This window comes from Oryctolagus cuniculus, chromosome 9, assembly GCF_964237555.1.
Source record: "Oryctolagus cuniculus chromosome 9, mOryCun1.1, whole genome shotgun sequence".
Classification (NCBI taxonomy): domain Eukaryota; kingdom Metazoa; phylum Chordata; class Mammalia; order Lagomorpha; family Leporidae; genus Oryctolagus; species Oryctolagus cuniculus.
Window position 1 is genome coordinate 2,099,165 of NC_091440.1, and position 23,974 is coordinate 2,123,138.

The 23,974-nt window shown below is 61.1% G+C and overlaps 1 protein-coding gene and 1 long non-coding RNA gene across 10 annotated transcripts in view; one reads left to right on the forward strand and one right to left on the reverse strand.

Moving 5' to 3' along the window:
* The window catches only part of ARHGEF7 (Rho guanine nucleotide exchange factor 7), a 171,967-nt gene that overhangs the window by 92,555 nt on the left and 55,438 nt on the right, over positions 1 to 23,974 (reverse strand). For 5 of the 9 annotated variants that reach the window (XM_070048561.1, XM_070048562.1, XM_070048559.1 and 2 more), the window contains exons 3-4: positions 7,072 to 7,156; positions 4,170 to 4,300 (exon numbers count right to left, since the gene is read on the reverse strand). In XM_070048561.1, coding sequence (XP_069904662.1) covers positions 4,170 to 4,300; positions 7,072 to 7,156 — 216 coding nt within the window. Of the gene's footprint in view, positions 1 to 4,169; positions 4,301 to 7,071; positions 7,157 to 9,077; positions 9,172 to 10,470; positions 10,749 to 16,431; positions 16,582 to 23,974 lie in introns of those variants that run through there. The other 4 variants (XM_070048564.1, XM_070048566.1, XM_070048563.1 and 1 more) reach the window with 4 other exon arrangements.
* On the forward strand, positions 9,188 to 10,138 carry LOC138843747 (uncharacterized). The gene is made up of 2 exons (XR_011378698.1): positions 9,188 to 9,450; positions 9,917 to 10,138. It is a non-coding gene; the product is annotated as an uncharacterized lncRNA (long non-coding RNA).

The window sequence follows — 23,974 nt, forward strand, 5'->3', positions numbered from 1 at the left end:
GGGCTCAGCTCAGCGCATCCGAGAAAGCACGCACTCCCCACCCAGCTCCTGCTGACTGCCTGAGAAGGCAGCAGAACATGGCTCAGGGTCTCGGGATCCTGCCATCCACGTGAGACCCAGATGGAGCTCCTGGCTTCAGCCTTGCCAGACCCGGCTGCTGTGGCATCTGCGGAGCGAACCAGTGGCCGGGAGGACTCTCTGTCCCTCGCCCCCTCCCTCTCCGACATGCTGCCTTTCCAATAAAGCAATCTGGAAAGAAAAGACAAAACTAAATGAGGGAGGGGAAGGAGAGAGGGAGGGAGGGAAGGGGAGGGGAGAGGGAGGGAGGGGGAAGGGGAAGGAAGGGAAGGAAGGAGAGGGGAGAGGGAGGGAGGGGAGGGGAGAGGGAGGGAGGGGGAAGGGGAGGGAAGGGAAGGAAGGAGAGGGGAGAGGGAGGGAGGGGGAAGGGGAGGGAAGGGAAGGAAGGAGAGGGGAGAGGGAGGGAGGGGGAAGGGGAGGGGAGAGGGAGGGAGGGGAGGGGAAGAGGAGGGAGGAGAGGGGAGAGGGAGGGAGGGGAGGGGAAGAGGAGGGGAAGGAGGGAAGGGAAGAAGGAGGGAGGGAGGGGGAAGGGAAGAGGAGGGGAAGGAGGGAAGGGAAGAGGGGGAGGGGAGGGAGGGGAAGGGAAGGGGAAGAGAGGGGAAAGAGGGAGAAGAGGAAGGGGGGAGGGGAGGGAGGGGAGGGGACGGGGAAGCAAAGCGCGCACAGGGAAGACAAGACAAGAAGAAAGCAGGCCGTCAGTGCAGGAGGGAGCGGCACTGTGAGGTCAGAACTTGCAGGGCCCTGCGCAGGGAGACGCCGGCTCTGCAGGTTAAACCGTGAACCTCAGCTCCGCAGGGCGGCTCAGGCAGAGGCTCTGAGAGGTGCGGGTGACAAGGAACCCGCGCAGAGGACCTGCAAACAGCACCCTGACGTCCTGACCCCAGGAGGCACCCTGCACCTCACTGCTGGCTCGACCCTGGAGGACGGGGGACAGTGCTGGGAGGTGGGTTCCTGCCACCCGCTTGGGAGTCCTGGACTGGGTTCCTGACTGCTGGCTTTGGCCTCTGCTCAGCCCCGGCCTTGCGGCCACTGGGAACTGAACCAGCAGGTGGGAGATCACAAACTGAAATAAAACTGAAATTCCCTTGCTCGGGAAGCAGCTTCTAATTCCGATTTCTACACCCGCCAAGCTGACTGTACTTCAGTCAGACCACAAGAGGGTGCTTGGGAAGCTACAGGTTGCCTTTTAGTGTAATGTTTTCCCCACAAACCATCAGACACAGGCAGAACTAGAGAAACGGGTGCCTCCCCAGGGAGCCCCCTACGCCTTCGACACTTCGCCAGCCTTGCGTCATCATGAATGATTCTCAATCCAAGACAACCACTCCACAACAGGAGAAGTAAACCAGAGAGAGAGAGACCTGGGGCAAGGCAGCAAGGGCTCTAAGAGACGCCTCGCCCAGGTCAGTCCCGAGCCCACACGCGGTGGGCGCGCCGGGAGCGCCGGGCCTTCTCCCGCAGCACAAGAACGCGTCCTGCACTGGCGTCTCCGCACCCTCCATGAACACACTGACCCTTCTGCACTCAGAGGCACACACGTGCCATCCGGTCCTCCCTCCATGAACACAGTGACCCCTACTGCACTCAGAGGCACACACGTGCCATCCGGTCCTCCCTCCATGAACATACTGACCCCTACTGCACTCAGAGGCACACACGTGCCATCCGGTCCTCCTCCATGAACACACTGACCCCTACTGCACTCAGAGGCACACACGTGCCATCCGGTCCTCCCTCCATGAACACACTGACCCTTCTGCACTCAGAGGCACACACGTGCCATCCGGTCTACCCTCCTCAACAAGAAAATCAGACGAAGCCCGCGGCGGGTGGGAGGGTGAGGCGGCAAATCCCAGAACACACGTTCCCTGACACTCTCCTTGCCTGCTCCATATAGCAACGCAGCGCTGACAGCCGCTGGCCTGTCCCTCCTCCTGGGCACCCTGACAGACACCCTACAGATCACGCCAGAGTTCCTCCAGCAAGGGAACCGAGATGCCCAGACCGCACGCCGGCTGAGGACGGAGGCCCGGGAGTGGACACAGCTCGCGGTCACACCGCCTGGCGCCAGACGGAGCAGAGTGAGCACTGGACCCTGTGCGGCCAGACCCCTCCCCACCTCCCCACCTTTCCACACCAGGACCCTGTGACGGCCAGACCCCTCCCCATCCCCCAGCTTTCCACACCAGGACCCTGTGACGGCCAGACCCCTCCCCATCCCCCACCTTTCCACACCAGGACCCTGTGACGGCCAGACCCCTCCCCACCTCCCCACCTTTCCACACCAGGACCCTGTGCGGCCAGACCCCTCCCCATCCCCCACCTTTCCACACCAGGACCCTGTGACGACCAGACCCCTCCCCATCCCCCACCTTTCCACACCAGGACCCTGTGCGGCCAGACCCCTCCCCATCTCCCCACCTTTCCACACCAGGACCCTGTGACGACCAGACCCCTCCCCACCTCCCCACCTTTCCACACCAGGACCCTGTGACGACCAGACCCCTCCCCACCTCCCCACCTTTCCACACCAGGACCCTGTGACGACCAGACCCCTCCCCATCCCCCCACCTTTCCACACCAGGACCCTGTGACGGCCAGACCCCTCCCCGTCCCTCCACCTTTCCACACCAGGACCCTGTGACGGCCAGACCCCGCCCCATCCCCCACCTTTCCACACCAGGACCCTGTGACGGCCAGACCCCTCCCCATCCCCCACCTTTCCACACCAGGACCCTGTGACGGCCAGACCCCTCCCCATCCCCCACCTTTCCACACCAGGACCCTGTGACGGCCAGACCCCTCCCCATCCCCCACCTTGCCACACCAGGACCCTGTGACGGCCAGACCCCTCCCCATCCCCCCACCTTTCCACACCAGGACCCTGTGACGGCCAGACCCCTCCCCATCCCCCACCTTTCCACACCAGGACCCTGTGCGGCCAGACCCCGCCCACTTTCAGTTTTCAGCAGCCCTCCATCGTGGACGCTCAGACACTGCCCGCGGCCCCGTGGGCGCGGCCAGCATGACAGCCAGGTGTGAGCGCACAGGAAGCTCGGGCCCTGGAGGCCGCAGCAGGGGGCTCTGCAGACTCAGCACGGGGCCTCCCACCATTCCTGGGGCAAAGCGAGAAGCCGCCTGCGCCCCCCACCTCACTGCTGCCCGCCATGGCAGCCCCTCCCACGAAGACAAGGCCCCTGGGACTCCGTCCCCTGGCTCACGCCCGCCTCCCCGTGCACTGCCACCCGGCACAAGCGGACGTGCACACGGCGCTCTGAGGCGCTCACTCACAAGTGCTCCGGGCACTCCTCGGGCAGGCAGCGCGTGCACACGGCGCTCTGACGCGCTCACTCACAAGTGCTCCGGGCACTCCTCGGGCAGGCAGCGCGTGCACACGGCGCTCTGAGGCGCTCACTCACAAGTGCTCCGGGCACTCCTCGGGCAGGCAGCGCGTGCACACGGCGCTCACTCACAAGTGCTCCGGGCACTCCTCGGGCAGGCAGCACGTGCACACGGCGCTCTGACGCGCTCACTCACAAGTGCTCCGGGCACTCCTCGGGCAGGCAGCGCGTGCACACGGCGCTCTGACGCACTCACTCACAAACTCCTCAGGCAGGCAGCGCGTGCACACGGCGCTCACTCACAAGTGCTCCAGGCACTCCTCGGGCAGGCAGCGCGTGCACACGGCGCTCTGACGCGCTCACTCACAAGTGCTCCGGGCACTCCTCGGGCAGGCAGCGCGTGCACACGGTGCTCTGACGCGCTCACTCACAAGTGCTCCGGGCACTCCTCGGGCAGGCAGCGCGTGCACACGGCGCTCTGACGCGCTCACTCACAAGTGCTCCGGGCACTCCTCGGGCAGGCAGCGCGTGCACACGGCGCTCACTCACAAGTGCTCCGGGCACTCCTCGGGCAGGCAGCGCGTGCACACGGCGCTCTGACGCGCTCACTCACAAGTGCTCCGGGCACTCCTCGGGCAGGCAGCGCGTGCACACGGCGCTGGCAGAGGCACGCACACCCTTGCACCACAGCTGCACACACGCAAACCCCAAACACACGAGAACGGAAGCAGCCGAGCCTCTTGAACTTACCAGACTTCGATACTGGCCCTGGAACAATTTTGAAGTCCGGCTGTGTGAAGGCTGGGATCCGAGGGAATCAAAAGACTTGATCCGGTGAGATGAGGGCCGCGTACACACGGAGTCACTTCCCAGTCCAATGTCTGAAAGAGCCATGGCGGGGAGGGGGCTGAGGAGGCCTGAAACTACCCACGCCACGCTAGCCTGAAGCCAGGGCAGCCCGAGGGCCACACCCCGGGACCACAGCAACGCCAGCCGTGGCCACGGTGCTCAGAGCAGCGCCCTTGACCGTGACATAAACACTCGCACTCCTGCCCGCCAGCTCCCCGGACGCCCTCCAGAGGCAGCTGTCTCTCGGCTCTCTCTCGTCTGTGGAACGCCTGGTGACTGCTTCCACCACACGCCCGTCCCAGGGAAGGAGGAGAGCGCAGCACTCAGCCGTGGCGACGTGGCGACGCGGCAGCCGACACAGCCGCTCCCCTCTCCCAGACCGCCCCCGCACCCTGGCAGAGGCTGAGCCCACTGTCGAGTCAGGGTCTAAGGACACACCGTCACTTCCACCACGGGCTTCAAAGCCAGAGAGGGCGGCCACTCAACAAGCGGAAGAGTCAGCAATCCTCGTCCTCCGAGGCACTCACTCTCCAGGGCGCCCAGCCGATGCTGGCTTCCACACGCGCCTTTGCCAGGAACACCCAGGCTCCCGCACCACATCACGGCTCTGCAAGCCGCAGGGTCCCAGCCTCGTCCCACCCCCGCCCCTCAGGGGACTGCCACAGCGCCTCGTGCCGGACCGCCGACAGGCCCAGCCCGGCCCCGAGCCTCTCCCGACTCTCGACTCTCGTCTTGACCCACAACAATGACTAACTCCTCCACTCGCGGTTCACACGCCCAGAAAGCACCCATGGTGACACTCAAAGCTGTGTCCCCAGAAGCCAAACTCCAGAGCACTCAACAGAAGCAGAGGGGCCAAATTCACCTCTCTGTGGACTGATCTGTGCTACACTTGTCCCCGTCCACCAGAGACCTCCCAATCATTTTATGTCATGCAAACCGTGGAGGTACAGACCAGCGTCTAAGCAGCCACAGTAAGACGGCCATGTGGCTGGGGAACATGGGTCTGCCATGGTCTCCGGCTGAATTTGCCTGCCGGTCCCCACCCATGGACATATGTGACTTTCTTCCTGACGTCTGCTCAGGCTGAAGCGAGCATTCTGAAAATGCAGTGATAAAGAAGGTAGCTCACTGTCTAATTAATTATAACACACCACAAACACTTGTCTGCAAACATTATCAAAAGGTGTGATTATTTTTTTTTTTTTTTTTTTTTTGGACAGGCAGAGTGGACAGTGAGAGAGAGAGACAGAGAGAAAGGTCTTCCTTTGCCGTTGGTTCACCCTCCAATGGCCGCCGCGGCCGGCACGCTGCGGCCGGCGCACCGCGCTGATCCGATGGCAGGAGCCAGGAGCCAGGTGCTTTTCCTGGTCTCCCATGGGGTGCAGGGCCCAAGCACCTGGGCCATCCTCCACTGCACTCCCTGGCCACAGCAGAGGGCTGGCCTGGAAGAGGGGCAACCGGGACAGAATCCGGCGCCCCAAACCGGGACTAGAACCCGGTGTGCCGGCGCCGCTAGGCGGAGGATTAGCCTAGTGAGCCGTGGCGCCGGCCAAAAGGTGTGATGATTTTAATAGTTTATAGCCAGCTCTGTACTCTGGCCCTTCAAATCCTTATTTCCTAGATAAGTCCACCCAGTGTCGGGGTGCCCTGCTCTCAGCCCCAGCGCCTCTCGCCAGGCACTGACGTGACAGCAGCAGGGTGCCAGCAGGGCTGAGGAAGCCAGTCTGTGCCGCCCACGGCAGTCCTGCCTCCCCCCCACACACACACACCCCCCAACTGCAGGGCCGGACAAAAGTAGGGGAGAACTGAAGAGGTGCGTTCCAATGCGGGCACTTCACCTCCGCCCTAATGTGTGACTTTCATGCGTCAAGGTCAGCAGGAAACGAACGCGTCACTATGGCTTCTTCCTTCCATAGCCACGCAGCCCATGGGACAGCCGAGCCCGCCCGTGGGGAGCCCACGCAGAACAGGCCCTGTCCCCACTGTGGTCTGAGGGCTCACTAGACGGGCTCCACCCATCCCACCCCCTTAGAAACAGCCAGGCGCGGAGCAGGCAAAGCGCCGTCTCTGCTGCCTCCAGCCCCGGCACACCTCGGCAGACAGCGCGCCCGCCGCGCTCCCTCATCACGGCACAGCTCAGAACCACACTGCCCCCTGGAGTGAGCATCCACACTGCAAACTCAGGAAAGCCGAGAGAGGCGCCTCGGGCTCCACTCCGCCACGTCACGTGAAGGGACCCTGGTCTCGTCACGCTCTCAGCTGACCTCTCAGCATCCTCAGGGGACCTACAGGCCCACCCTCGGGCTGGCGCTGTGCCTCAGGGGCTTAGGCCCTGCCGGCCACGTGGGCATCCCACACGGGTGCCGGTCGGAGTCCTGCCTGCTCCACTTCGTTCCAGCTTCCTGCTGCTGTGCCTGGGAAAGCAGCGGACCATGGCCCAAGTGCTTGGGACCCCACCACCCAGCTGGGAGACCCGGATGGCGTTCCAGGCCCCTGGCTTCAACCTGGCTCAGCCCTGGCCATCGCAGCCATTCGGGGAGGGAACCAGCAGAAGGAAGGCCTCTGTCTCTCCTTCTCTCTGTAAATCTGCCTTTCAAATAAATGAATAGATCTTTTTTTCAAAAAGGAACATTCTATTCTAATAAGGAAAAAAAGGTGAGAGCTAAGGGAACAAAAGAAGCAATCAGCAGAAGCATGCGTACTTTAAATTCAATCCTCATTCACTTGCTAACCCCCTCATCCCCCAACCCCGTCTTCCCGCTCCATTAAATTAAAAGTTCAATTAAAAGAAGAGTCTTACCTGCTGTCACTTTATTTAGAGTCACTAGGGAACTGAGGACCTTGTTAAAATTCTGCCCCTGATACAAATCATTTGCATCAAACGTCTGAAAGGGAAAATTAAACAGGCAAAATTAGTAGAGTCGTCTTCTGGGGATGCAGGACAAATGCCACTCTCCCAACACAGGGGCGATGCAGCTGACAGGACCCCCAGATGGGAGCAGAGACAGGGAGAGCAGCGGGCTGGCCGGAGTCCTGGGGGAGGCTGTCTGGTCAGACCCTCACTAAGCACGGGTCACACCCTGGGCCTCCCACCGGCTTCCTGTGCCCCAGGGCCAGCCCTGCCCAGCTCGGCACAGCCCAGAGCTGGAGCTGGGCAGACGCTCCCTGGCTAAGGCAGAGGCGGCAGAGCACGGCACACGGCACGCTGCAGAGAGCAGGTTGGCCAGGAGGTGACCTCACAGCCAAGAAAGACAGACCTTTGTGGGCATGGCGCGTCACGCAAGACAATCGGGAAGGGCGGGAGACACGATCCCAGAGGAGGGCCAGGTGGGGACAAGGGACACACCCACCCCTGGACACCTGGCAAGGACCCCTTGGCTGTGACCCCGCCCCCCCCAGGCCTGTCCAGAGACCTGGGACTCCGATGGAAGTCCTCCCCAAGCTGGGAAGACAGAGTATGAGCCAGCCCCGAAGGTCACAGCTGGAGTGTGTGGGCACACACCTGTTAAAACACACACTCATTCCAAATACCGTTACAGACAACTCTGTATCACCAACCATCGGCTCCCAACATAACTGTAGTAGTCAAGTCATCCAAACTACGCCCCAATCATGAAAACTCAGAGGGAGGCATTAGATACCGAAAGGTTTATCACATCACATTACTCTGCTTCTCCTCACCGACGCAGAAATGAACAAATGGGCTCTCGCTAGGTCTGCGCACCACCCCTGCCCGGCCCTCCCTCCCGCCAGCCCCTCCCCAGCCAGGAACTCGCTTCTCCTCCCCTTCCTGCGGGTTTTCCTGGCTAACTCTTACTCATCTCACTTCCTGGACAGCCCCCCTGCTCCCGCCTGGCTGCCCCAGAACACTGGACAGGGAGCTACACGGTCCATCTACACCCCAGGAGGCCACACCGCACGGGACGCTCACAGCGAGACACCAGGGGAAGCCGCCCAGGCCCGACAAACACTGCCTTCTCACCCACGCGTCACCCCCAGTTACGGGCTCCCGCCACAGTGTCTGAAACGAAAGCCCAACAGTCCCGAGGGATGCTGATGGTTGACCACAGAACTGGACACTGGCTCAGAGAGGCAAACAGGACGGGCATCTGGCGGCACAGATAGACACTCTGGGACGCCCGCGTCGCACACCAGAGCCTGCTTCCTGTCATGCACACCGTCGGAGGGCCCGGGACAGCCCTGGAGGGAAAACAGACGGAGTTTCCAGTCCCTGCTTCAGCCTGGCCCACCCCTGACTGCACAGGCTTCTGGGAAAGAACCGGCGGCTGGGAGCTCTGCTTTTCTGCCTTTCAAATAAACAGAATAGCTTTTTTAAAGAAGAGGAGGAGGCCACCGGATCACCACTGTCAAGACTGCAGCAGCCACAGCTCCTACATAAGGCCCAGCCTCAAGGGCGGCCGTGAGCCCTCGCGCCCTGGGCGTGTGCCCTGACGCCATTTCCAACAGGACCAGGACCCGGACCCTCCCTGTGAACAGACAGGCCGCACAACCCCATCAGTGCCAGCCACTGCCGAACAACGATTTAAGATGAAATTCCAACACAAATGAATATCCATTTTCATCTCAAGTGACAAAAATGAGCTAAAAGTCACTATTAAAAAAATAAAAAGTATCATTAACCTTAACAGGCCTCAGCTTCCCCACATGCAAAGTACAAAGGTTCCTCAACTGCAAAGAAGGTGGCCTGACTTTTCCAACTGTTATTTAAGGTCTCATTCCACAGCCTGGAGGACTCGAGCTACAGCGTTAGCCAGTAAAGAAACACGAACATAAACTTCTACTAACCTTCATGGTGGCCAGCGGGCGAGCCACAAAGCCCAGAGCAACAGGATGCTATGGACGAGGCTTCCTGTTATTCCAGGGTACAGCTCGCTCTCACTCGGATACCAGGAAGCATCTGACTGGCTGCGCTGCCCACCAATGGGCTTCAACATGACATCAGAGCCTCGGTGAGCACACACATTTCTCAACAGGAAACAAAACAATGGGACGAGACAAGCGCTAGCCACGGAGGGCCGGCACGCACTCTGAGCCCACGAGCGTCCTCACTGGAGCACTCCCCCAGAGAAGGGCAGCAGCCTGCTCCCGAGACCAGACCCCTGCAGCTCAGGAACGAGGGGCACCTCGCTGGAACTCGCACAGGAGGCTCCGTGTGCAGGTGAGGGCCTGAACTGCTGGGGGCGGGGGCCGGCCAGCTCTCAATGCAGGACAAATGCGCCTGGCATCCCCGGGCACCCTGGCAGGTGCCGCTCCACGCCCCCAGCCCCCACCCCCTCCGAGCGCTGGCTGGCTCCCGGCCTCTCAGGGCCCTCTGAGTGGAGGCCAGAAGCATGGCCGTCTCCCAGACCAACTAAATCAGACCTCTAAGGGGGGCCCAGGAAGGGACCTCTGAAACGTCCCCAGTAGAGAGAGAGGGAGACAGCTGGCTCACCAAGACAGCCCCGACACCACCTGGCCAGGTGTGGGGGAGACACAGGGGAAGGGAACACCAAACACCCAACACGCTTTAGAATCTATAGGGGAGGGGCCGGCGCTGTGGCACAATGGGTTAAAGCCCTGGCCTGAAGCACTGGCATCCCATATGGGCGCCAGTTCTAGTCCTGGCTGTTCCTCTTCCAATCCAGCTCTTTGCTATGGCCTGGGAAAGCAGTGGAAGATGGCCCAAGTGCTTGGGCCCCTGCACCCACGAGGGAGATCTGGAAGAAGCTCCTGGCTCCTGGCTTCAGTTTGGCGCAGCTCCAGCCATTGCGGCCATTTGGGAGTGAACCAACAAATGAGAAGACCTTTCTGTCTCTACCTCTCTGTGTAACTCTTTCAAATAAATAAAATAAATCTTTAAAAAAAAAGAATCTATAGGGGAAAGTATCTCACCCTTCCTCTCAACATGCCGTACGATAAACCAACGTCCTCAACACTATTCTACCAGCTTTATACGGAAAACCACAAATCCATTTTTCATGTTGTACTTTTAACAGCAATGCTTCACGATGAAATACAGAAAGTGTCAAACCATGGAGAAACCAGGACAGCGGAGAGTACGCAAGGCAGACACAGAAATACTTTCTAGAAGTTTCCGCGGTGGATGAGCAGGCAAAGGGCCACCTGCTCGCACAGCCTCCCACGGTGCACTGCACACGTCACCCTCGCGGCGGGCAGGGCACCAGACAGGAAGCCGCACCTGGCGAATGCCTCACGCTCCCGAGTCAGTCTGAATCCTGTTGACCACCAGCTGCAATGGGTCGTCCTGGGCCCCGTGCCTTGGGTCCGTCACCTCCGGAGGACATCAGGCACTCGGGGAATCTGCACTGACTGACTTCAGATGAAGAACCATCACTCCAGCTGCCCGGTTCAGCACTCCTAGGCTGGCGTGCCAAAAAACGGACTTATCTTTGGCAAGAGGCACTTAAGGATTTAGGAGTAGAGGCCGGCGCCGCGGCTCACTAGGCTAATCCTCCACCTAGCGGCGCCGGCACACCGGGTTCTAGTCCCGGTCAGGGCGCCGGATTCTGTCCCGGTTGCCCCTCTTCCAGGCCAGCCCTCTGCTGTGGCCAGGGAGTGCAGTGGAGGATGGCCCAGGTGCTTGGGCCCTGCACCCCATGGGAGACCAGGAGAAGCACCTGGCTCCTGGCTCCTGCCATCGGATCAGCGCGGTGCGCCGGCCGCAGCGCGCCGGCCGCAGCGGCCATTGGAGGGTGAACCAACGGCAAAGGAAGACCTTCCTCTCTATCTCTCTCTCTCACTGTCCACTCTGCCTGTCAAAAAAAAAAAAAAAAAGGATTTAGGAGTGGAATGTCATGACAAACCTAACGTAAGTGTCAAAATACGCAAGCATATTAAGAAAGCAAAATGAGGTGGTTTCTAAAAATTTTATTCATTTGAGAGACAGAGAGATCTCCCTTTCCCTGGCTCAGTCCCCCGAATGCCTTCACCAGCCAGGGCTGGGCCACGGGCAGCAGGGACCTGACTACTTGTGCCTGTGTGCCACCTGCTGTCTCCCAGGAAGCAGAATGGGAGGTCAGGGCGGGGTGGACCCCAGCACGTAGACTCGCAGACTCGGGTGCAGGCTCCTGACTGGCGTTGGGAGGCTAGGTCAGAGCCTCCCCGTAGCTGGGCTGTGGGGGTGGGCCTGATCGTCCAGCCTGACAGAAGACAGCACTGTGACGCACAGTGGGGACTGAGGAGGGTCTCAGACCGGGGCGGGAGCAGAGGAGGCCCCGGGGCAGGAGCAGAGGAGGCCCCGGGGCCCTCACTCTCCAACGACAAGACGGCTCCCGCACTGGGCAGCTCCCTCCGCCACCACCTGGTGCTCAGAACGCAGACACCGGGACACAGGTGCCCAGGGGAGCTGGCCAGGGACACTCACGGGAGGCTGCCTCTCAGTCCAGAGCTACCTCCTCAGCCCACATGCCTCCTCGCCCTGCCTGGTTAGAGCGGAACTCATATCCCCACAACACGCTTCACAAACACAGCGCACAAGCCTGCTTCTGCACACTGGTCCTGTCAACACGGCCGCCCAGGCTGCACACCTGGGCACTGCTGGCTGACCTCACCCTTCGGCCACACTCAACACCTGAGACCCCCCAACCCAGGGCCAGACGTCCACTCGGAGGAGGGAGAGCCATGGGGCTGGGAAGCTGTGCTGGCACCTGCTCTGCCCTCCACCCTCCCATGCCCATGCCTCTATCTGACCAGCACCCAGCCGCACCCAGTCAGAGCAGACACCAGGACACAGGGAGGGCTGCATCCCAAAGTCGCCGGGCCAGCTGTGCCTCCGCTGTCTCCAGCCTCCAGGTCCACAGGGACTGCTCCTCTGCACGCCACACTGACTCCTAACCCCACAGAAAACCCCATCCCACACCCCCACAGGTGCCAAAGACTGCCCCGTGGTCCAGACTCCACCCCCAGCCTCGACTCAGCGCTGGTACGCAAGCAACTGCAGTCGGCACATTCCTCATCCTGTGGCGACATCGCAGTAGCCAAAGCCAGAGTCGATTTGGCTTCTGAACTAACACCTGACTCAGGGCGCTCTCCTCTGCAGGAGGAAGACGGTGGGGGGGGGGGGGTCACCAGTGTCCCCCCGGCAGCGGAAGCCATGCCAAAGCAGAGGTTTACGTGCCCGATTCCAGGCAGGAAAACCTGGGGTCGGCGCAGAAACGCCCATGGCGGCTTCAGGAAGGCTTCGGCCCAAGAGCCGGCTGTGGAGCAGAGCCCGGTAACTGCTGTGCAGGGCATGACATCACCTCCACTTCCTCCCTGCCCCAGGCCCGCTGCGGGCAGGCCTGGCCACGTGACCTGCTCGGCCAATGAGACGTGAGCAGAAGTGACGGACACCGGCCGCTCGCAGATTCTCAGCAAAGAGAGAAGCTTTCGGTGGTTTCAAGCCCCGACTCTTCTTCCCTGAACTGAGAGTGGCAGGGCCCACGGGGAACTAACCGCTCGCTCATCCCGGGTCCTGGAGCAGACAGCCCGGCACAGACGGCCTGAAGTGCGGTAGCGCGCGGGCAGAGCCGAGCCACAGGGTCCTCGGGCTCGGGGACCGTGGGAACACGGCGCCAGGCAGCAAGAGGCAGCACGGGGTCCGCGCCCACGTGTTCCCGCAGAGGGGACACACCTCCAAGAAGACAGCAAGGCCCTCCCGCAGAGGGGACACACCTCCAAGAAGACAGCAAGGCCCTCCCGCAGAGGGGACACACCTCCAAGAAGACAGCAAGGCCCTCCAGGGAAGCAGGGAGGCCGCCTCCGCGCCAGAAGGCAGAAGCTGACGCCTCCGAGCTGGCTCAGGCAGAAGCAGAATTCCCCACTGCTCACGAGGAGGAAGACGGTCCTCACCGGCACGTGCCGCTCCACGCCGCTCCAGCCCCCTCCCTCCCAGAGGCTACGCTGGGGACCTCGGAACCGCTGCTGCTTGTCACTCAGAAATCCCCGACAAGAACACCACGCGAGAGCCTTCCCGCCAGCCTGAGGGAGCACGCCTTTTAGGGCAGACGCCCCACGCTCTCAGGGCACGGGCGGCGATGCCGGCAAGGCAGGGGTGCCACTGACAGGTGCTGCGGCTCCGCCCGCAGCCTCGCACCTGGAGCGGTCACCCGCTCTAAACTTGGAACACAGGCGTCTGCTGTCCCAGCCTAAGGAGCAGCTCCGCTGGGACAATGCGGCTCAGGGTCTCTCCTGCCGAGGCCACCAGCTCAGCGGGAGCGGCAGGCACCCGGCAGCCTGGCGGCCACGCACTGGGCTGAGGAAGTGCCAACAAGATGGCTCAGCTCACGGCTGCTGGCAGGAGCCTTGGCGCCTCGTGTCCTCGTGGCACCAGCGGCCGTGCCGAGAGCACAGGCAGGATGGAAGGAGTGCCTGCTGTCGCAGCAATGGCACCACTGCCTCCGCCGTCACACACCACGCTCCACGTGCAGGGACGTCGCCAGGGCAGCCCGGCTCCAGGGAAGGAGGGCAAGGCCCCCCTGCAGAGAAAATGGAAAAGCACACAACTCAAACAGCAAAGAAGGAGCCTGCACAGGACTTGGAGTTGATGGCTCGTGTCATCTCCTACCAGGGGCCGGCGTAAGGCGCAGCGGGTAAAGCCGCCACCTGCAGCACCAGCAGCCCATATGGGCACTGGTTTGAGTCCCCGCTGCTCCACTTCCCATCCAGCTCCCTGCTAAGGTGCCTAGGAAAGCAGTGGAAGATGGCCCAAAGTACTTGGGTCCCTGCACCCACATGGGAGACTCAGAAGAAGCTCCTGGCTTCGGACTGGGGTCTAAACCAGCAGATGGAACACCCTCCCCCGCTGCCCTGCCCTGCATCTCTCTCTCCCTCTCTCTCTAACTCTGCCTTTCAAATAAATAAGTAAATCTTTAGAAGAAAAACAAAAGATGAGCTACCACCCCTCAAAAATGGCTATCTACACCCCTACAGCCACCCACAGTGTGACCACTGCCACCTCTCTCAGGGGACAGACAGGGTGACACAGCCACCCACAGTGTGACACCACTGCCACCCTTCTCAGGGGACAGGGTGACACAGCCACCCACAGTGTGACCACTGCCACCTCTCTCAGGGGACAGACAGGGTGACACAGCCACCCACGGTGTGACCACTGCCACCTCTCTCAGGGGACAGACAGGGTGACACACGCCACCCACGGTGTGACCACTGCCACCTCTCTCAGGGGACAGACAGGGTGACACAGCCACCCACAGTGTGACCACTGCCACCTCTCTCAGGGGACAGACGGGGTATCAGAGACACCCACAGTGTGACACCACTGCCACCTCTCTCAGGGGACAGACAGGGTGACACAGCCACCCACGGTGTGACCACTGCCACCTCTCTCAGGGGACAGACAGGGTGACACACGCCACCCACGGTGTGACCACTGCCACCTCTCTCAGGGGACAGACAGGGTGACACAGCCACCCACGGTGTGACCACTGCCACCTCTCTCAGGGGACAGACAGGGTGACACAGCCACCCACAGTGTGACCACTGCCACCTCTCTCAGGGGACAGACAGGGTGACACAGCCACCCACGGTGTGACCACTGCCACCTCTCTCAGGGGACAGACGGGGTATCAGAGACACCCACAGTGTGACACCACTGCCACCTCTCTCAGGGGACAGACAGGGTGACACAGCCACCCATGGTGTGACCACTGCCACCTCTCTCAGGGGACAGACAAGGTTCACAGCCACCCACGGTGTGACCACTGCCACCTCTCTCAGGGGACAGACGGGGTATCAGAGACACCCACAGTGTGACACCACTGCCACCTCTCTCAGGGGACAGACAGGGTGACACAGCCACCCACGGTGTGACCACTGCCACCTCTCTCCGGGGACAGACAGGGTATCAGAGACACCCACAGTGTGACACCACTGCCACCTCTCTCAGGGGACAGACAGGGTGACACAGCCACCCACAGTGTGACACCAATACCACCCCCCTCAGGGGACAGACGGGGTTCACAGACACCCACAGTGTGACCACTGCCACCTCTCTCAGGGGACAGACAGGGTGACACAGACACCCACAGTGTAACCACTGCCACCTCTCTCAGGGGACAGACGGGGTATCACAGCCACCCACAGTGTGACACCACATGAAAAAGAAACAGGCAGGCTCCTCAAAGAAACAGGAGAAAATCTCAGATTTGCAAAGCTAACTACCCACAGCCCTAACTTGTCCCGCCCTGGCTTCCAAATTCACAGGTAGTACGGAAAATCAGGAGCACCTGCCATCTGATGGAGGACAAGCAAACTTTGCGTCACGAAATAATGCTCTGTATGTCACCTGCATCTTCAATCTGTTAAAATCTTCCATTGTAAGCAAATGAACCTGACTCACACATGCTCTAAAAACGCACGCAGTTCACGTGGCTCACGAGTAACCGGCAAGAGCCACAACAGAGAGCCAGGAAGCAGCTTCAGCACTGGTCTCAGGCGGCACAGCCCAGCAGCCCCGGCCCCGACACACCTCCTGGTCCCCAGCCCAGCAGCCCCGGCCCCGTCACACCTCCTGGTCCCCAGCCCAGCAGCCCCGGCCCCGTCACACCTCCTGGTCCCCTCCGCCTCCACGGCGCCAGCCACCAGGTGAGCCAAGTGCACACCAGCGAGTCAGAGCAGGGCAGGCACACAGCACGGTGGCAACCAGCAAACCGGCACGTGTGAGCACAAAGGTTCAGCCAGCCCCAGGGGCCGACAGGGCTGCAGCAACGGAAGTGAACATGCTAACACGCGGGGTCCACGCGTGCAGTCACCCCTACCTACTGCAGCGATGTCAACACCTCCCCAGCCCTCAGCAAGCTGGCCACGTGACCCCAGCTGCCCTGAACCTCCCGGCCACACTGACAGAGAAGCCAAAGCCGGATGAGTCACAGGGACAGACACCTCTAGCCACGCCCAGGAAGACCAGAGCAGAGAATGGGAGGAAAAGCCCTCTCCCTCCTCGCCACCGCCACCCCAATCCCACCTGGACACTCCGAGGGAGGCCCACAGCCCAGCAGACAGAGTGGTAGCATTCTACACGCCACAAGTGGCCCGCTCCCCAGGAGTTCACGGACAAGCTATTTTTCACTCAAGAAACTGTTACTTTTGCCACAGTTCTGGAGTGTGGTTTGCAGAGTTCAAAAATAGAGTTCTGTCCTACCATTTTGTCAAGTGGAATCTGCGTTCAGAACGCCAGCCAGCGAGAAGAGCGTTAAGTAAGCGGTCCTGCTCCAATTTCATGCAGACGGTCCCCATCGCTAGGGGCTCGTGAAAAACAGACTCCTGCTTCTCGGCTTAATTCCGCCTTCTCCTACACTCCAGGGATAAAATTAAAGTGTGATGATGGATTCCATCAATTACAGCACTTTCACCCAACGTGGCCCCAAACAACCGACTTCAGTATAAAATGGGAACCAGATGCCACTCAAGTCCACGGCGCGCTCTGCACACTGGGACAGGGGGCTCATCGCTGGAAGAAACCACCTCTAGTTAGGAGGCTCCTAGGAGAGGCGGGGAGAGGACTGGCGGTGCGGCAGCCGCGCCATGCCCTCTGCCATCTTCAGCACCCTGCACAAGGGACACTCAGGGAGGCCACGGCAGCACAAGCAGGGAAAACAGGCGGAAGGCAGATGCGCTGAGGCCCACGGCGCCACACCCACACGCGCACAGCTCTTGCCTTGCAGAAACTAGGCCCGCGTGCCAATTTTATCTCAGGCAGGGAAACGCCTCCAGGAGGCACGTCACAAAGGTGACAAAGAACCAGGACCAAGCCAGACACCACACACCAGCCAGGGGAGGAGAGCACGCAGCAGGGGGCCAGGGGACACTGGACTCTCACAGGGCACCCACACAGTCCAGCCAGGGAACGGTAGACTCTCACAGGGTCACAGGGCACCCACACAGTCCAGCCAGGGGACGGTGGGCTCTCACAGGGTCACAGGGCACCCACACAGTCCAGCCAGGGGACAGTGGACTCTCACAGGGTCACAGGGCACCCACACAGTCCAGCCAGGGGACGGTGGGCTCTCACAGGGTCACAGGGCACCCACACAGTCCAGCCAGGGGACGGTGGGCTCTCACAGGGTCACAGGGCACCCACACAGTCCAGCCAGGGGACGGTGGGCTCTCACAGGGTCACAGGGCACCCACACAGTCCAGCCAGGGGACGGTGGGCTCTCACAGGGTCACAGGGCACCCACACAGTCCAGCCAGGGGACGGTGGGCTCTCACAGGGTCACAGGGCACCCACACAGTCCAGCCAGGGGACGGTGGGCTCTCACAGGGTCACAGGGCACCCACACAGTCCAGCCAGGGGACGGTGGACTCTCACAGGGTCACAGGGCACCCACACAGTCCAGCCAGGGGACGGTGGGCTCTCACAGGGTCACAGGGCACCCACACAGTCCACACCCAGTCCAGCAATGACCATCTTCAAGTGCTAGCAATGCATGCCGGCAAAAGAACAGTCTGCCTGTCCATATGGCAGGGCCTGGACACAACGCCTGCTCGGCCTGGCGACGGGAGGTCAGAGCACTCACAGCCGAGTTCTGTTAACCTGAAAACCCAGGGCAGGCACACCAAGTGCTTCGCGGCTTAGCATCAGCTAAACCCGCCTGGAGTCCCAAGTCCTCGCTTCCTGCTGACCACATCCTGGGATGCAGCAGCTGACGATGGCTCAAGAGGGTCCGTGCCAGTCACGATCCTGGGCGCCTGGCTTCTGCCTGGCCAAGTCCTGGGGAATGGACTTCCGAATGGAAGAGCTGTCCATATCCCTCTCCCCTTCAAATAAAATGGGAAATAGATAAATAAATGAAAACTTAAGGGGCAGCATTGTGGCGCAGCAGGTGAAGCCACCACCTGCAATGCTGGCATCTCACATACGTGCCAGTTCTTGCCCCGGCCACTTCACTTCCTATCCAGTTCTCTGCTAATGGTCTGGGAAAAGCAAAGGAGAATGGCCCGGGTGCTTGTGTTCCTGCAACCCACATGGGAGACGCAAATGGGGGTCTTGGATCTGGCTCTGGCTTGGCCAGAAACCTGGCCATTGCAGCTACTTGGGAGGTAAACTGATAAGTGGAGAACCACCACCACGTGTGTGTGTGTGTGTGTGTGTGTGTGTGTCTTCTTTCTCTGTAACGCTTTCAAATAAATTAATTAATTAAAGAAAACAATTAAGACTCAGAGCAAGTAGCTGCAAAGCCAAAGCTTGGAGCGAATGTTCCAACAGTGAGCAGTACACATCCTTCCCAGCCCTCCCTAGGGGCCACTGGAATGCTAGGGATAGCTGAAAATAGGGCTAGGAAACCCTAGAGGCCAGGAAGTGGAGGGAACGTGAGCAACCCAAGAATTCAGAGCAGCCCCACGGAGAGGCCGGAGGAGCCCACGGAGTCACCCAGCACCAGGAACCGACAGCCGGCACCTCGGGGACCACGCCCCGGTCACCCAGAAGCCGACACCTGCACGGGAGATGAAGAGGATGGCAGGCAACTCTACCCCCACGTGACCTCCCCGGGGAGCCTGCGCCAGCCTCACGGGCAGCAGGGAGCACGTCCCTCCACCCTCCCATCATCCTCGGGCCAAGTGCCACCCACCCACATGCAGTCACGACAGCTATGACGCCGGTCAGCCAGTGTGAGCCACAACCAGGACTGACCAAGGCCCTGATAGGCAGATGAGGAAAGCCCGAAGCCGGACTGGTTCCCTGAGACAGGCAGGCACGTCCCCTGCGCTCCAGCTGACCACAGCCAAAGTCTGGGGCTCAGACCCCAGCAGAGGCAGAGGGGCTCACAACTTCAGGCCCCCGGGCCCAGGCAACCACAGCAGTGTGGTCTCTGGGTTTTGTTAATTTCAAACAAGCCAGAGTGGATGTTAAAGAAGTTGGCAACCCAGAAGGGCCAGTGGGGAGACAAGAGAAGCCCCCAGATATGCCCCCTCCAGCCAAAGGACCAGCAAAGAGTGGCCCTCCAAGACAGAGAGCTTCCACGGATCACCCCTCCCCAAACCAACCCTCCCCCTCCCCCAGACCCTTCACCACCCAACACCAGGACACACAGCCTCCCCCACGCCTAGCGGAGTCACACCCAGGGGACGGCAGAAGGAGATAATTGAAGACACACAGCTTCTGTCTCTTATTAAACCTTATACAGTAGCGGTGGAAAAATTAACTCAACTACCCAGTGGCCTTCGTTCCACCCCACAGGACCGTATCTGAGAGAATTCTTCACTTAAAAGCAGAACGTTTGGGCACACGTCTAGAGGCTGGCCCCTGCCTCAGGCCTGGGGAACCTCCAAGAGGACAGCAGGATGCGTCCCCAAGTTCCTGTCTCCTCTCCCTCCCAGAGCCCCTGTGGGCGGGTCAGAACCTAACCTCTGCCACCCAGAGCCCCTGTGGGCGGGTCAGAACCTAACCTCTGCCACCCAGAGTCCCTGTGGGCGGGTCAGAGCCTAACCTCTGCCACCCAGAGTCCCTGTGGGCGGGTCAGAGCCTAGCAGCCACTCGGCCTCTTCCTGCCACCTCGGAAGGAAAGTCAGGAAGCTCAGCTCTCACCAGAACGGTATCTCCAGCAAATGTCTCGGGAACGGCAGAGAGCGAGCCAGCTCTCCCCTGTGGTGGCTCCGCGGCCGGTCCCCGGCGGCTGGGTCCCCAGCGGCTGGGGACGGAAGCCCTCACTCCATCCACAGCCAGGTCCCCGGCAGCTGGGGACAGAAGCCCTCACTCCACGGCCCAGTCCCCGGCAGCTGGGGACGGAAGCCCTCACACCGTGGCCAGGTACGGAAGCCTTCACTCCGCAGCTGGTCTCCGTCCTTGTAGCCACGGCAGCTTCCACCTGCCCGCCGGCCACTGCCGCCTGCCTCCTAAGACCACGTGTGTTTCCTCCACACACACCAGGCTCACCTGACCAGCAGTTAGGTCCCGGATGGGCTGGCAATTCAGAGTCTGCGGTCATTCCCATGGGGTGCAGCTCCTCAGCTCAAAGCACGATCCCACTATAAATCCACCTGGAGGGGCCAGCGCTGTGGCGCAGCAGGTTAATGCCCCGGCCTGCAGTGCTGGCATCCCATATGGGCGCCAGTTCGAGACCCGGCTGCTCCACTTCCCATCCAGTTCCCTGCTATGGCCTGGGAAAGCAGCAGAAGATGGCCCAACTCCTTGGGCCCCTGCACCCGCGTGGGAGTCCTGGAACAAGCTCCTGGCTCCTGGCTTCAGATCGGCACAGTTCCAGCTGTTGCGGCCAATTGGGGAGTGAACCATCGGATGGAAGACCTCTCTCTCTCTCTCTCTGCCTCTCCTCTCTCTATAACTCTTTCAAGTAAAAAAAAAAAAATTAATCTTTTTAAAAAAATCCACCTGGAGCCGGGGGGCGGAGCAGACAGCAGGTCTTGCGCACACCGGTGTCCATCCCGCCCACCTTTCCAAAGCCGGCAGGAGCCCAGCCCCGCTGAGGCGCCCTTCTCTCGGCCCCTACGCGTGCTGCTTCCTCTAACCCCAGGCCCACAGCCCCCTCCTGCAGCTCTCTCAGCCTCCCGTGTGTCGCTTTCACGCCCACAGGGGTCTCCACGAAGCTGAGACACAGGGTCACCTGCACGGCCCGAGGCAGGGCACGGTGCTTGAGCAATGTCCCCATAAACCGTGTGCAAACGAACATCACCTGGACTCCCAGTTCTCCACTGAGACAAAACCCGAAATACGGTCCCCGACACATTCATGACCCCCACCCCAGGAATCTCTACGTCGCATATGAGGGAACTCGTCCTGTTCTAAACTAAGGTTCCACCAGACTCCTGCAAGCCAGGAAGAAGGTCCTCTCCCAGGCTTCTCTCGGCACAGGGTGCACACTCTGAGGCAGCGGCAGCCTGGGACTCTTCATACGCCCATTTCCCAGTCCCAAAGCTGCCCCCTGGGCCTGCTCCTAACACCTCCAACGGATCAACGCTCATGCTCACAATCCAAAATGCACTTCACATGACAACTGGCGCACACACGACTCCCAAAGCCATAAACTTGAATTTTTAATCCATTCACCACTGAGTGAGAGACCAACGGCTGCAAGCGCAGGGCAGACTCTCTCGATGACCTGCCCTGCCCCCCTTTCACCAGCAGGTGGCAGACTCTTCACAATACCCCATGGCCTTAATGGAGTCACGCATCACACTCAAAACGACAGGGGTGTGTTGAAAACCAGCATTTTTGCAACCACACAGCCCAAACCACACGTAAATCCCCTTCCAGTTGCCTGGTGCAGGTTATTTCTGTCTATGTAACTTACCAGACATTCAAAACGTAAAGCAAGACCTACACTGCGTGCTTCCTGAAATGGTCCGTAACCATCCCCATGCCCGTGCTGCAGTGGGGTTCCAGACATAAAAGCGCTGGAATCTCCACAAATGCGACGCAGACACCAAGCCCAGGCACCCCCCCACACGGAGGCCTCCCTCCCCGACGGCCTCCTCACAGCCAGCCGCCCCAGCTCCACGCACGCTAGCTGCCCCACTTCCTCTCTCTGCGTCTGCACCCTGGTGCTCCCGGGGAGATGGGCAACGCCCCGTTTGTGTCTGCTTCTCCTCCCCCGGTCAGCCTTCACTCTTCACTCCTGAGGTCCACGGGAAGACTTCCTGCTTCACAACGAAAAGCTTGTGGAAACAAGAACACAGAGCTCAGCCGCCCACTGCCAGGTCACCCCGAGACCATGACCTTGATTCCGGAAGGGGAGTAACCACGTTCTCCCTTCCAAAAGCCCAAGAGGCACAGGACTTCCCACCGTCAACGTCCCGGCCCGACTGACCCGAGCTGAGGTTCCGGGGCAGCCGCATGTTAAAAGCACCCCGGGGAAGTGATCCCAGCGAGGATCGCCGGTGGACACTGGAAACATCGGGCAAGAAATCGGAGAGCAGGACGGCCCGTGTCCCTGCAGACTGCGGACTGGACACGCGGGACGGCCCGTGTCCCTGCAGACTGCGGACTGGACACGCGGGACGGCCCGTGTCCCTGCAGACTGCGGACTGGACACGCGGGACGGCCCGTGTCCCTGCAGACTGTGGACTGGACACGCGGGACGGCCCGTGCCCCTGCAGACTGCGGACTGGACACGCGGGACGGCCCGTGTCCCTGCAGACCGCGGACTGGACACGCGGGAGAAGGCACCTGTGCAACAGGGATGGCGGGTGTCGACCTCAGCACGGGCTGGAGCAGCCGCAGAAATGCAGCCACCTGTGGCAGCGGGAACGTGGCACCTTCTGGGAACCAGTCTTGCCAGAGCACGCCCCGACGCAGGGCCCGGTACATTTCCAGAGCTCACGTCAGCCGTGAGAAAGGAAGAGAAGCTCCTCCACACTGAAGGAGGCCGAGAGACCACCCCAAGGGAACGCAGTTTCTGTCCAGCCCTTACATTTAGAAAGTACAAAGGAAACCTGCAGGAGTCATTCTGAGACCATGCCTGAAACCTGGACACAGAACACGTGCTGGGGTCACTGCAGCAGCTTAGTGTCTCGGGCACAGTCACGCCACCAGGGTTACACAGGCAAATACACAGGCAGCCACGGGTTACCCACGGGCAACCGCACCATGAGGCCCACACGGTCAGTGAAGTACGACAGAACTGTGAGTGTGAGCGCAGGGAGAGCGCAGGGAGAGCACGCAGGGAGAGAGCGCACACAGGGAGAGAGCGCAGGGAGAGAGCATGCAGGGAGAGAGCGCACACAGGGAGAGAGCAGGGAGAGAGCGCACAGGGAGAGAGGAGGGAGAGAGCAGGGAGAGAGCAGGGAGAGAGCATGCAGGGAGAGAGCCGGGAGAGAGCCGGGAGAGAGCGCACACAGGGAGAGAGCAGGGAGAGAATGCGCAGGGAGAGAGGAGGGAGAGAGCACAGGGAGAGAGCGCAGGGAGAGAGCGCAGGGAGAGAGTGCACACGGGCAGAGAGCGCAGGCAGAGCGCAGGGAGAGAGCGCACACAGGGAGAGAGCAGGGAGAGAGCATGCAGGGAGACAGCGCACACGGGGAGAGAGCGCAGGGAGAGCGCAGGGAGAGAGCGTGCAGGGAGAGAGTGTGCAGGGAGAGCATGCAGGGAAAGAGCGCACGGGGAGAGAATGCGCAGGGAGAGAGCAGGGAGAGAACGTGCAGGGAGAGCGCAGGGAGAGAGCGTGCAGGGAGAGTGCACAGGGAGAGAGCACATAGGGAGAGAGCACACGGGGAGAGAGCATGCAGGGAAAGTGCAGGGAGAGAGCAGGGAGAGCGTGTGCAGGGAGAGCGTGTGCAGGGAGAGCGTGTGCAGGGAGAGTGCGCGCCGGGCTGCACAGGCAGCGGCCCGGGCTGCCAGTCTCCCCTTTCTGAAATAACAGGCACTAAGGGGAGAACAGAGCATGAGGGTCCGACCCCCCCAGCCTCCCTCTAAGGAGAAAGATAAAGCCATCCACACATCACCCACAGGCCCTTCCGTCCTCACAGGCCCACATCCCCCGGCAGGAGCTCAGGGGCTGCCGCGCTCGGCGCCTGCTCCCTCAGGGCCCGCTGCCGACTCCAGGGAAGGTGGCAGAGGGCGACGGCCGCCCCTCTTCCTGGCTGCGTGCTTCTTCCCTCTTCCACAGGCTCAGGGAGTCACGTGGGCCCTCTCCCATCTGCCTCTCTGTGCTCCTAGCCAGAGCTGATTTAAAGGGCCAGGCTGGCCAAGCGCGAGCTGTGCAGCCCAACCCGCAAGGTTGCTATGATGGGGG